At 55.2% G+C, this 13665-nt stretch overlaps 2 protein-coding genes across 2 annotated transcripts; both read right to left on the bottom strand.

Annotated features, from left to right (window-relative positions):
* Positions 1 to 431: 431 nt before the first annotated feature.
* Positions 432 to 6412, bottom strand: CSUI_006184 (bifunctional gmp synthase glutamine amidotransferase protein). The gene is made up of 6 exons (XM_068066348.1): positions 5723 to 6412; positions 4141 to 4599; positions 3541 to 3872; positions 2515 to 2870; positions 1517 to 1710; positions 432 to 1109 (listed from the first exon to the last, which is right to left on the bottom strand). The coding sequence occupies exons 1-6, from the start codon at positions 5891 to 5893 to the stop codon at positions 867 to 869; spliced, it is 1755 nt and encodes a 584-aa protein (XP_067921672.1). The 5' UTR covers positions 5894 to 6412; the 3' UTR covers positions 432 to 866.
* A 1234-nt stretch (positions 6413 to 7646) lies between these two features.
* Positions 7647 to 13224, bottom strand: CSUI_006183 (dpy-30 motif protein; the record flags this gene model as incomplete). Its single annotated transcript, XM_068066347.1, has 6 exons — positions 12226 to 13224; positions 11169 to 11546; positions 10330 to 10660; positions 9390 to 9625; positions 8762 to 8859; positions 7647 to 8117 (listed from the first exon to the last, which is right to left on the bottom strand). Exons 1-6 carry the CDS (start codon positions 13172 to 13174, stop codon positions 7647 to 7649), a joined length of 2463 nt encoding a protein of 820 aa, XP_067921671.1. The 5' UTR covers positions 13175 to 13224.
* Between the last annotated feature and the right edge of the window lie 441 nt (positions 13225 to 13665).

Below are 13665 nucleotides of genomic sequence, written 5' to 3'. Positions count from 1 at the left end.
TGCGCGCTCAGGAAATATGGTTGCCTTCGATACTTCCACTTTGGGACATGCTCCACACGGGACGCTCTGTGTAACCGAACACGAAAACATGTGGGACGCCATTTATTTTTTGAGACCGCATGACCCTCACTGACGGGTATCGGCTCGCAGTCGGGTCAGCAGAGCTCGTCAATTGAGTACGAGCCGAGGGACGAACAAGTAGACGCTTCGGTTGTCAAATCTCCAGAAGGCAGAGGTGTGCACACACACGGTAAGGGAATGAGAGAATTCCCCTGTCCGAATCTGCGAGCGGACTGATCGGGCAAATTGGACAAGCGACAGTCATGGCCAGATCAGCTTCAGAACCGCTCAAGAGAACACGTTGTCGAGCACTGACAGGCGACGTCTGCATGGGGTGTTGCCCCCGGGCAAAGCCTCCAAATTGAAAAAGCGCACCGACCAATCGCCCTGTGTGAGAGCAGGGCACAGCGAGCATTGCCACACTGAACACTACGACAAGACCGTGGGGTCCCGCATTCGGGGCCTCCTCCGTAGCTAGGCCAATGCCTTCTTCCTGGGCAGTGGCACAACTTCTGAGCCTCAGCAGGCCGCTGCACCTTACGGGCGAATACAAGCCCCGACTACGGAGCCAGACGGAGCTAGGGAATTGGCTCCATCGGCACCCAATATCGAAGCGAAAGCCGCGCGAGTAAACGACAAGTGACACCTGTTTCATCTCTACCGGAAAGCAGGAGAACAAGATCCAAGAGGACGTGAACAGGCAGCAGCAGCACAAGAAACTACCCGTCCGCGCACACGGAGCAGCTCTGTCGAGCAGCTGGCAGCGGGTAACCTTGGTAGGTGAAAGAACTGGTACATCAGCCGTTTTACTCCCACTCAATGGTGGCGGGGGGCTTGCTGGAAACATCCAGCACCACACGGTTGATGCCTTTGACTTCATTGATGATTCGAGTCGAGCACGTGGCGACGAGGTCATACGGGAGGCGGAACCAGTCTGCTGTCATGAAGTCTGTACTTTCCACAGCGCGGAGCACGCACGTCCACTCGTATGTCCGGCAGTCACCCATCACGCCGACAGACGGCGCATCCGGCAGAAGCACGACGAAGGCCTGGAGATTTGTACACAGACGACTCCACACAGCCCCTATCCTTTTCGGAAATGTAAGCCAGGAAGGAGTATCAACTAGACTGAGCTTCAAAGAGGTCGTGCACGAGAACCCCATGAATACGAAGACCAGACTCATCTACTAGAGCCGCCACGTTGCGTGCTCAGTTTCAACGCACCCCCTCTTACCCTCTCTGTGGACGGGCCTGACCGTACAACAGAAACTTCATGTCCCACAGCTGGCTCTTGCTTCTTTGAGAGAAGGCGAACGCACTCTTGATGGATTTGCTGCGCAGAACGTCTGACGCCAAGTATAGTGCCAATTGTAAAGCACCTCTGTAGCACGCTCATGTTCTCAACCGGAGTGCAGAAAAAAGATTTCGAAATAGCACACGTTTTTGTTGCACTAACCTGCGCGATCTGGTCGTACAACTTCGCCTTGCGAATCTCCTCAATGAAGATAGCGTCCGCCTCCTGCAGAACTCTTGCCCTGTCCTGTGTGACCTCGCCTACGATCCGAACAGCGAGGCCTGGTCCAGGGAACGGGTGTCGGTAGACTCGTGCGTGTGGTAGCCCGAGTTCGACGCCCAGCTTGCGTACTTCATCTGCGGAGACATGAAGAGACAAACTGAACAACATGTTGCGGAGAGCCCCAGCCCAGCTCTATTGCCCGCACTTCAGCCCCGCGAACGCGAGCTCGTCCCTTCTTCATGAACACATCGTGCGTCTGGTCCGCCCGGCTTGTGCAGTGCTGAGGAGCGAACAAGAAACTCAACGCCGTAAACGAGGATGCTTGAGGTAGTTCAAGACACTAACGTGTGCATCAGAGCAGCTGCGGAACGAGAGCACGGGCGTCGCTCGTCATCGTCTTGTTAGGTGATGGAGACCTATCGCGTTCATCGTGCACGACCGGAGAACTCCACACATCCTCCTGAAGGATGAAGCAATTTCGCTTAGCGTTCAGCTATGAAAGAGTGATGTCTGGGTGAAAAGGGAGCGATCCGGCGGACAGCGAACATCGTCAGCCACATCGTTTTGCTGGATCGGAGCGGCCGCGCAACTCAGACGCACCATCCTCTACCGTCTCAGCGGAACAGAGCACCGAGATACAACGCTGCAGTTTTTTATGGCTCTCCCCCCCTGCTCCTGTCCCAGGCCCCTTTGCGTGAACTGGGTTCGGCGTCCACGTCTTGGGTGTCAGACGGGACAGGACGCCCACCAGATATTGTCTAGTGAATGATGTGTCCTCGAGAGTTTGAACCTGTATGGAACCCGTAGTGCAGTAGTGATGAGAAAACAGCAAGTACACGGTGTGAAGGCATACAGGGGTACAGCTACGTGTACAAGCGCGCACGTAAGTATCTCTCGTACTTATGCCATATAGCCACCTCTCATATTTCTTGAATTACCTTTGAAGAGCTCTCTGAGTGGCTCAAGGACCTTCAGGTGCATTTTCTCGGGAAGGCCTCCGACGTTATGGTGAGTTTTGATCGTGTGCGAGGGACCTTTGAAAGAGCAACTCTCGATGACGTCCGGGTAGAGGGTGCCTTGCAGCAAGAAAGTATTTTCTGTAGGAATCCTTTTTTCCCTGACGACACGGGCAAACTCTTCGACGAACAAGTTGCCAATGATCTTCCGCTTCTGTTCAGGATCGCGCACGCCTTTCAGCTTTGAAAAGAAGGTTGCCGATGCATCAACGCACTCAATCGACATAGAGGGGAAGCACTGACGCAATTCTGCAAGGGTAGTGACTCCCTCATCTTTCCTGAGCACGCATTGACGGAAACAAGCGCACCTCGGAAGACAGGCCATCATTACCAGCACAGCTTACCGGCCCCGAAGCCCATGTTACCGGCTTCTCTAAAACCTCTTTCCCGCGTAGGACGGCTAAAATGGAAGAGCACGGCGCGGACCCCACTCCACGACGAATCCGACGCCCTGACACAAGTACGTGAACGCCGTCGTGAAAGAACTCACTTGGCGCACACATTCGACGAGTACACTATCGCTGCCGGGCAAAGCCAGTCCTGCGGATTACATTCACCTTAGCTCTGCCATACACTGTCGGTGGCCAACTTGCACATGTCGGGAGCATCTGCAAAAATCTCTGGACCAGCTCTGTCACTGAGAATTGACTGCGTACCCCAAAGCTCCGGTACGCTGACAGCGGCCCAGCGGATGACCCGCGCGCCGGAGCACGTGGCCGTCTGCAGAATGACTCCGTGAAAGGGCCGTGCTAGACGCGCAACGAGATTGTTGAAGGAAGCAAGCTCGTGCAGTCGTCTTCGTGGAACGGCGGACTCATGAGGACAGCCCGCGGTGGCCCCTCCAGATACACACAAACGCGGACGTGGATGCCAGCCGATGGGCGTACCAGACACAGTCAACGGGTACTCCAAGAATAAAGATGAACCTGAAACAGGCTCGACTCTCACCTTAGGAGTCCGGTGTCCACCATAACGCCGTGAAACCTGTCCCCGACTGCCTTATGCAGCAGCGCGGCTGCAACAGTTGAGTCAACGCCACCGCTCAGCGCACCGATGACGTGCGAATCACCGACAAGCTCCTTCAGCTTCCTCAGCTCTGTATGCAAGAAGGCTTTCATCGTCCATGCGGGCTTCATACCCGCTATCCCGAAGACAAAGTTTCGAAGGAGGGTGGTGCCCTCGGGTGTGTGCGTGACTTCCGGATGGAACTGAAGCCCATAGAAACGACGTCCATGGTCACCTACTGCGGCAAACGGGCAGGTAGGCGTAGACGCCAAAACCTAGGCGCACCAGCACAGAATTCGCGGAACAGATCTGCACAGGCTGTCCAAAGGAAAAAGACAAGGCAACGAACCGGTGCACTCGAGCTGATGCTGTATATTCCAGAGGCTCTCACTTCGTGCTCGTGTAGCTCTCACAGATGTGTACGTCGACGGCCCGAAGCACTATCATAATATCAAGAAAATGAGGTAATTACGGGTCGCATGGGGGCAACACCGTGCCATCAAGGAAAGACTGCCTCTCGGCTGCCCTCAGACGATGACCCACCGCAAAGTCGGGAGGCAATTTAGTAATTTTATCGCCGTGGCTCATCCACACGAGCATCTCATGTTCTGTCTTCAGCTTCTTTCTCGAGTCCGCGCCGTCTACCCCATTCGTGATGTTGTCCCGCTCCGCTTCCACCTTCTTGCCGCCCAGCCCCCCCAAGATTCCGCTAAACAGCGCCTTTGCATCTGCGGTCGCGCCGTCTCTTGCATCGCCCTCGTCGGAGTCGCGGTCGTGCAGTCGCACCCACGTGCTACCAAACTCCCGCTTGTGGCCTCCCTCTACTGATCCTCCTAAGGCATGGCACATCTCTTGCATCCCGTAACAAATTCCCAAGATCGCTACACGTGCCTCCGCTGCCCAGCGAAAGAACGAATCACAGACGTGAGGGCTGTCCGGCTCGTAGACGGATGCGGGCCCGCCAGACAAGATGATCGCTGACGGCGCAAATGACTGAATGTCCTGGAGAGTGACATTTCACAACAGCTAACGCAGAGGATATATGAACCCACTTGCTCCAGAGGACAATGCAAAAGTGCGAGCCTAGGCATCAGCGCGGGATAGGCATACACACGAGGGGCGACGCCCACCGACGAGTGCACCAGCTGCCTTTTCCCGCCCGACCAAACAAACGAGACTGCGTACGTCCAGACGGACAAAAAAGCAGTGACAGCTACCTACCGTGTTCATGAAATACAACACGGTAATGCAGTGTATTCCGTAGATGCTTCATGAGCGCACGTAACAGCTGGTGTGTAATCCACTAGAAGAGTACGGCCGAAGAGATAAACCTTCTTGACATGCCAGAGTGAGGGGACGCGTAGCCGCTGTACGAGGACTTGTTCTCCCGCGATAGGAGCGGCCACAGCAAGTTCCTACACTTATGGCCTACGGCCAGCCTGTTAACGCCGGCCGGAGATCGCTGCGCAAGGCACCTCCGGCCTTGCAGGCTGGCGTGTACTCACCCATTTTAGAGTCAACGCACTGTGCAGATATACGAGTGAGACGTAGTGTCTGACAAAATGAAGCACGAACAAACCTTCCGCCCCTTCCTCGCTGAACGGATGTGATCGAATAGCAAGAAGTGGAGCCGAAAAAAGGCAGCTCCTCGGCAGTTAACCCACAGTGGTACATTCTTGCAACGTGGATTTATGAGAAGATCGCGTCACAGCAACACAAACCCTTTCGTCTTGTATCGGAACACAACCCTTCTCGGCCTCAGCTAAGGCTGTCGCGCACTGCCGGGACCAGCACAAGACGGACGCTGCTAGACACCTCCATTCAAAACAGTGCAAATCGGCTTTTCAGTGGGAGTAGGTGCTGCGTGTTGTGTCCACAGGCAAGTAAGCGTCCCTCACCAAACAATTCTGACAGGCGGTGTGCTGGTCCTCCTCAGGCAACGGAATAACAAACGGCGGTATGAGAGGCCTCCGACAGCCCTGTTATGTGGTGTCTCTCTGACGGCACGTGGAGACGCAAGCCTTGAAGTGTTCGAAATCGAAATTGCTGACCAGCCCAATAAGTGCCCGAGGTTAGAATGCTTGTGGTGCCGTGAAACCAGAACGATGCAGAGAAGAGCTCTCACCGGCAAACTCAAGTCGCATCTTTCAAGTTGACTGTACACTCCAAGTTCTCTGAGACGGCGAACAATGAGGTGGCTGTACTGACTGCCAAAGTCTAGTACCAGAACGCGGCCTCCATCAAACTCGCCCTCCTGGCTGCTCCCGGCGCTTGGGTGAGGCACGGTCTGCGTCATGGCTACAAAGAGCTATCTACGATTGAAACGGGTTTACTCGCGCCGGCCGCGACAAGCCGCACGAAAAAGAAAAAGACGCTCTCAAAGATGTGGCACACGACGGACCCCGACGAACCGGGGAGCACAGCAGGCGGCGGACAGCGAGGGGAGAACTAGAGGACAGAAGGTACACAGGCGAGAAAGTGAATCACGATCTCTTTTTCGAGACTGATCCACGAACACCAAACCAGCCTGTGCAGGCCAGGAAGAACACGAGGACCACGCGAAGGTCGCCCGATGTTGCATCACTTGCACCTCTGCTGAAGCGTGCTAACGCTGTCCGCCGTCATCAGCTCCTCTTCACCTGCTGGGTTACTCGAGGTCTCGGAAAAACGAGGCCAGAGCGAAACAGATAGAGTCCGTCTGACAGAAAGGCTCGATGTCAGGGACTCGGGTAAGCGCACCGATGGGAAAAACCGGGCATGATGTCGAGACGTAAGAGGGCATGCTGGGCTGTTACAAAGAGCCCAGCTGCTCGTCCCCGTCCCCACAGTACCCCCCCAACAGCCCCAGAGAAGAAGGCCGGCACGAGTGCTGTCCAACCCCCGGGTGACTTTATGCTTACGGTACTCTGGTTCTTCGACAAATGCCCCTTAATACGATGCTAGAGAAAACGTGTGTAACTAGTGTACCCCTGATCTCACTTGATTCATAGCACCTGCACGGGGCAGCCTGCTAGGCTAGAGCTCCGCTCCTCATGCTTTTCTAGTCATGTCTAGTAACCGCGCGAGACACGGCACGCCACGTGCCGCAATTACTTTTCTTGCAGCGCTGGCTCAGGTGACCGTACAAAGAATAACAAGAAGGCGCTCTGCCTCGCTATTGGTCCAAGTGTTCCCCGAGGAACGAATGTGTGCAAGGCCTCCGCCCAGCGGGGATGCTGGCGACAGTGAGCGGGAGCCATAGCTAGCCCGTTTCGGCTTTTCCCCCGGGGTCACGAGCTCGCCTACAGCTCGCCGAATGGGCTGCACGTTGAACCCTGAATGTCTTGCTGGGCTGCAGTAACTTCTCTACCTGTCATCGACGGTTGTGGCTGTTGGATGGGCGGTCCATTCACCCACACGCCTCGCTAGTTCGTTAAGGTTTCCCCGCAACTCGCTTCCTACATGGGCGTTACGCTGCGAGCAAACTTTTTCCCTTGCGACGAGTGATTCAGCCCCAGACGCGGAACTCGACTACTCCTGGGGTCTGTGATCCAGATTCCCGGCTCACGTGACGGAGATGAAAACTGGCTCCACTGCTGTTCGACAGTTCCTTGATTCCCCGATTACACAGGCTCGGCACTCGTCCCGTGAATACCTGAAGCGACTCGTCATCATCTGCGCCGCGAGAGTCTTCGGCGGACTCTGTCTTTCCCTAGGAAACTGGTTCTCTGTCTCCAGCAGAACCTTTCATGTGACAGCGGCGTCATGTCCTTCTGGCTGACCGTCGAAGAGACTTGCCGGGCCAGCTGTTTCGGGGTATACCCTTTTCGGGCAGCCCAGGGTTCAAACCGACAAAGTAGGGTGATGAACGACTTGGTGCCAAGGAGGGGCCTGCCCATTCCTGAACTAGGAGACAACTGTACGGCCCGACGGTGTACAAGGTCCGATGGAGTCGGCGCGATGGTGGTACAGCAGATCCCGTGCATCAGTCTAGGTCGTGACAGTCTGAGGAGCCGACCCATATTGCCCACTAACGTTAGTCCGCTCATTAGATTCTCCAGACGCCCTGTTTACATGTCCGCCGGCACTCCATTCGAGTTTTTGTGCGCTTCGGTCATGAGAAACTCCGCGAGATAATCGACGGGGTCTTCGGGCATGACGCGGCAGACTTGCAGGAGGCCCTCAGATAAGGCCGGTACAACGGACTGCATGAGGTACCTCCTGAGAGGAATGCTGCGTGCCATGATGACATCGTGCTCGTGCTGCGCAATTCGCTGGAGTCTGTCCATATCACGTCTCCGGCGATCCTCCATGAGCTTCTTCTCGTCCTGTCGTGCAATTTCGTCTTGTTCTTCCTTTGCCTTCTGCTCCTCGAGTAGAAGGCGCTGCAGCTCTTCTTCCTTGTCCATAATGGACTGGCGCTCAGACTTTAGAAAATTAAAAAAACGTCCGTCTTTCTCGATGTACACGCACGCGCTTTCCAGGATGTCGTCTGCAGTCTTGTCGTCCACGTGAAGTATCAGTACTTCTCTTTTTCTCTCCTATCAGAAAAGGTGCATGTTTCAACTCGCCACGTATGTCTGCCCGCTCGCGCTCCCTGCCGTTGTGTACTACTGACTGCTGATCCGCATGTGAATCTTCTGTACGGCAAAAGACGCTCTTGCACCACGCTTTGCTCCGAACAGAAGCTCATGGTGCAGTGAGGGTCTCAACATGACTGGCAGCCGCTACTCAGCATCCGGAGGATTAAGGTGGCTTAGCCAGAGTGCGTCTGTCCCTGCAAGAGTATCCTTGCTCGTGAAGCGCGGCGCCTCAGGTGCCCTTTCTTCTCACGTTTTTTCGGGAGCATCTCAGGTTTTCCGAGGCGTGCCACCTCCCCGGAGATATTCTTATGTTTTGTGTGGCCGAGCGGAGAGGGCAGCAGGAGACATCCTCCGTAGTGCCCAAGCTCGCGGGCAACGGTAGCAACCAACGGTAGGCTTGCCAGCAACCAGCAAGACTCTGTGGGTCAAGTCGACCCTGTGCTGAATGCCTGACAGTCCAGACCAGAGCCCGCTTGGGTCGCGCAGGGGCATCATCTGATGAGGATGCTAGGTGGGCCGAACCATAGTATAGTGAGGCTGAAGACTTTAGTTGTGGTGTCCGGCGAGCCCGACCTGTGGTGCGCTGTGAAGCAAGAATTTACCTGAAAGAAGTCAGCAAGTGAAGGCTCGCCGTTCACCCCTTCATTGATCTGCCTGTGTTGTGCGAGCCTTCGAAGAAATCCTTCTCTATCATTGTGACCTGAAGTCCAAAGGCAGTTTACGGACACTCCAGGAACGCGGCAATGATACGCGGCACTGGCCTCCTTCAGGTCGGATTGTCCTCACCTGGCTTTTGAGGAGACACAGTCGGAAAGCCTGCAGTTTAACAGGTGTTCTCTTGGTAGTGCTTCCTAGATGGGGCGCATGCTGTTCAGGCTGTCGAGCATTACCACACGGTACCCCGTTCTCCTTCCTCAGTGGACCAGCGTCATTCAAAATACGTGTTTCGTTATGCAGCATTCGCTCGTCCTTGTGCTCGATAAAACTCAGGTGGAATGCCCCGGTCCCCCCGGGTCACATCGAGGAGACACCGGCTCTCCCAGCCCCCAAGGATCGTGACAGACTCAACTCGCCGCCTCCGCGTTGCTGTAGCAGCTCTTCATTTTGCCACTGCACACCGGCTGCTTCCGATGAACCTTACGTGTCTTACTGCCGGGTGTGCTTTTGAGATGCCTCGGCTTGCTCAAAACTTTGCAAGGCTAGTCGGGTTTCTCTGGAGATTCGTCTCACCTGGAATGACTTGATGCTGTGGAGTGCTCATCATTCGTCCTTCGCATTGAGAATCTGAGGATTTCAAGAAGATGACGCAGTCCGGTGCTGTCAACGGATCAAGCTCCATCACTGCCGGCTTCTCTTCTTCCTCGTCGTTCTCCTCCTCTTCTCCTTCTCCGTCTCTTGCGCGTTCAGCTTGTTTCAGCGATGCCTTTTGGGGACGCAGAAAAAGAGCCTCTGCTTCCTGATACGTTCTGAAGAGAGCCAAGCAGTAGCGGTCCTGCCCAGTTCCTCACTTTTCGGCTTTCAGTGCCGCAGAGGCTAGTCCAAGTGGTAAATGCTTGGACGTGGATACAAACCGCAGTTAAGATCATCGGCGTCAAGGCAGACTCCCCCTTCTCATTAGCACAGACTGAGCTTTCTGGGCTTCTGGGCGCTCGGCGCAGCTACTCTATTCACCTCTGCACTTATGTCACAAGGCCGCGAAAGCGTGGCCAGGTGGAAGGCAGGTTGCTGTTCCGGTTGTACAGGTTGCAGCTGTTCGTGCATGCAGTTCTCCTTTTGCCTCTTGGTGTCTGAACTGGCGAACGACTCCCCGACTGCAAGATGTTCTAAGCATCAGCTGCCAGTCCGGCATAAACATCTGGCCAGAGACTCTGATCCAGAACGGTCAAGGGTTGTGTAAGGTTACTTCCGTATTCGACTGCTAAGGGCAGGCCCGACGTGGCGCGTCATCACGAAGCAAATAAGCGAGCAACAAGGGGTTTCTGACCCCCGAAGTAGGGGTGGCGGTCAGAGTGGCGCGACACGAGGTGCGGTGGCTGGAGGAAGAGGCAAGAGCTCGCGTAGGGACTTAGTCAAGCATCATGAAGCAAGAACGGCGGACGAGCTTACGCTGTGGTCCCTCTAGATGGTTCTAAGCTGCTCGAAGGCTGGCCCTCCATACACTCATACCCACCTGGGGTATCCGTCAAGGACAAACCCCCTGAATCTGCAGATGTTCTCAGCGAGCTTGGCGCTGAAAATCTTAGTCATCGTTTCCACATCGAAGCGGACTCGACGTCCGGTAGGCGGCGCCGCCGGTCCCTGACTTCCACTGAGCCCGGGCCCGGTTTTTTTTTTTTTTTTCTGGTCGTCCAGAAGCTGGGTCCATTTGTCTCTCAGAAGATTCCCCAGGTCGTCAGACCGTGTCTTCGATTGCTCCACGATCTCTTGAGTGCGAATCGGGCACACGTTGAATTTTTTCGCCAGCAGTCCGGTGAGGAGACTTTTCCCGCTCCCAGGAGGGCCTGCAAAGGACCAAGCTGGCTGAAAGAATGAAAATAAAGGTGCCTGATTTCGTCGTCGTTCCTTCCTCCCCCGAGTGGCGACTATCGGACGCGATCATGCCCCGTGGCGACCCTCTGACGACTCCAGCTGCGACAACTGGCTTCACACTGTCGCTTCGGCGCCCGCGAGTTTATGTGCGGCCAGGGAAAGTAAACCATACAGCTATTGCAGTCCCCTCTCCTGCAAGCCAAAACTGCTACGGGGTCGTTGCAGCCCTTCGCCCACTGGCGGCTGTGCTCGCTAAAGCTCCTGGAACACTGCTTGCGACTTCCGAGGAGCAGAACCCCATTGCCGCTGGATTCAGAGCTACGCGCAGCTCAGCTCTCCTCACTGTCACCACTCGGACGCGATTTCGAAGGGATCACCGGAGCGGTTCACTGAAGGAGAACGTTCTGGTCGCAGCTGCATAAGCGTAGTAGCCGGCAGGCTGGGCACGTGTGGCTCGTAGCGGAGCCGGAATTCTCTTACCGCTGACTAGGATCTTGACTTGCCGGAGGTTTCTCCACTTGCAAAACTCCATGGCGACCTCATCAATGTTCTGTGCAAGACCATCTTTGCAGTGCCACGGGAAATCGCTGGCGGTCATCAGGGTTGTTGGGACCATGCGCAGGTCAACTGTAAAAAGGTCAGCGTCCTCGACTAGCATCGCCTGTTCCGGTGTAACTTGTTGCACCTCGTGAGACTCCCCCACCCTGTTCACGATCGTCTGAATCAGTTCATACTGCGTGGCATGCGAGTTGTCCACAGCAATGTGGTAATGCTCGTCGCTGCTTCCTGTCGAGACCCGTTTGACAAGGGTTGCGAGGTCCCGCACATGCACAGTAGGAATGTAGTTGTTACCGGGTCCTGCGACAGAGGGGGCAGCAGGGACACGAGAGGCGCTTGCAGAGACATCTACGGCTTGCATGGAGGCTGGTGGGGGAATTACGTTTGGGCCCGTGGTCGCCGTGAAGTTACCACAGGTGCTCCCGGTCACCTTGGGTCGGGGGTTCAGTAACAGGCTTCAGGGTAGTGTAAGCAGAGCCATTTCAATTCCATAGGTGGACCGGACGAGCATTCAGAATTTTCCTGTTTTTCAGGTTCGTCCAGTATTTCGGTTGTGCGCAGACGGGGCTAGCTAGGCATTCTATTCCGGACAACTCGCTTCGGCCGTGGCGAGTGGGCATCGTACAACTGACGTTCCGCATCAGGAGGTACGGCTTGGCGGGCAATTCACAATGCCAAGGTAAAGCAAGAAGCCTCTGCTAGTGCAGGCTCCGTCAACCGTCAACTACGCCGCCCTTGACTGCAATACCTGCTGTACCGAAACACATCACCCAGGCACTGGTATCCCTCATGGTTATTGTTGCGTGGAAGTTGACAGCGCAGCCGAGTGAGGAAGGTCCTGCCAACTGCCTTCCAAAATTACTCAGTACAAGAAAAAGCAGTGCCAAAACAGCGTTATGCATGCCACGATAGGGGGACACTGGCACTTCGGAACACGTGCTCCTCACAGGCAGAAGTGCCTGGCGGCGGCTAAACCCACCTATTATTCTATGGGTCTGGAGACCAAGCCAGGCTGCTTTGAAAGCAGGATAGAACGGCCCTTCCCCGTGGCCGTACATGGCCCCTGCTGCGACAACATACGTCGTCAAGTTGTCCTTCGAGTTGAGTGACATAACTAGGGTCTCTATTGTTTTCCACTTCTCGTAACGTTTGGATGGGATTCGTCTCTCCAGTTCGGAGACTCCAAGTAGTTTCGGTTTCAGTTTTCTTTCTGGAGGGGCAGACATGCGGTTTCTTCTGATCGCGGAAATCGATTTGGTGCCCTTGAACCTATCGGGAAGCGGCTCGTCGTCTTCCTCCACTTCTCCGGACCTACTCCAGGTTTCTCTCTCATTTTGCTCCTGCGACGAATCGCTGTCATCGTCGTCTGTCTCGTCGTCTTCCGAGTTAGCCTGGAGGCCGGCCCCGTCCTCGCTGATCTCCGCCCGGCTTACATCTCGATCATTCCACCTGCGGCCCCCCGTGGCGTCCTCATCACCCTCCTCTTCTATTGCGTCTTCGTCTGAGTCGCGCTCCACGAGTTCTTGCTTGGTTCCTGCCCAGACCATAACAGAGGAAATTAGGACAAAAACCGTTGGCTTCTCAATTGCCGATCTTCGGAGTTTCTTGATGATATCTTCAATCTCCTCCGGACTGGCTGTGTGCAGGTCGTACACAATCAGAGAGCACGAGAGGAGGTTCTTCATCAGCTGTTGGGGATTCCTCTTAAAAATGATACGTCTGATTGAAGGGGGGACTGGCAGGCGCGCAGCCTCCCGAGTCTCCTGTTCATCTTTCCATAGCGCAGACTGCGATTCCGAACTGGTAGCATCTTTGAAGCTTTCAACAGTAGTTCCAAACATTCGGTTCGTGACGCCATTGAATCTCCGGAGGCCCGCGCAGAGCGCGTAGCCAGAGTATGTATTTACATGGTTGATAAATATTCTCATTGTGAAAATTGAACCGCTTGCCAGAGGCCGTTCACCGCCAAGTAGGCTCCCTAAACGTTGCCGACAACGAACTACGTCGTGTTCCCCACAGTAGGGGAACAAACTGTTTGCTCCTGACCGGCTTGTCCCTTAGGAGCCAGTCGCTGGTCCCGTGGCAGATAGGGAGTGTAGTTGGTTAGCGCAACGCTCCTACAAGAAGCTGCTGCGGTCACAGACACAGCTGCCCAACGAGTCTAGTGGGCAAGCAGAGAGTTTCTCGGGTTGATAGCCGCGACAGAGATCGTTGCCGATCCTGTCCGAGAACGGCAGGAGGACAAGACCCCCACTAGGGGTTGACTCTAACCAGCTCCAGGGTCTAACTGATTTCACATGGAATACTGTGGGAACGTGCTGAAATGCGAAACACGTCATGCCAGTGTGATGAACCACGAAGTGCGCCCCAGAACGGGGAAGACAATCCCCACAGCCTCTTCGACTCCTGGGAGAGCGGG

Source organism: Cystoisospora suis (assembly GCF_002600585.1).
Source record: "Cystoisospora suis strain Wien I chromosome Unknown contig_3094, whole genome shotgun sequence".
NCBI lineage: Eukaryota > Apicomplexa > Conoidasida > Eucoccidiorida > Sarcocystidae > Cystoisospora > Cystoisospora suis.
This window is presented reverse-complemented; position numbering and strand designations above follow the sequence as displayed.

Excerpts from the sequence above, each read along its gene's own strand:
- CSUI_006184 (XM_068066348.1), bottom strand. The coding sequence starts at position 5,893 with ATGACGCAGACCGTGCCTCACCCAAGCGCCGGGAGCAGCCAGGAGGGC. Across the intron at positions 4,600-5,722 it reads GATGCGACTTGAGTTTGCCG|GACATTCAGTCATTTGCGCC; the intron begins GTGAGAGCTCTT and ends GTCACTCTCCAG. Across the intron at positions 2,871-3,540 it reads GTGGACACCGGACTCCTAAG|GAAAGATGAGGGAGTCACTA; the intron begins GTGAGAGTCGAG and ends ATGCGTGCTCAG.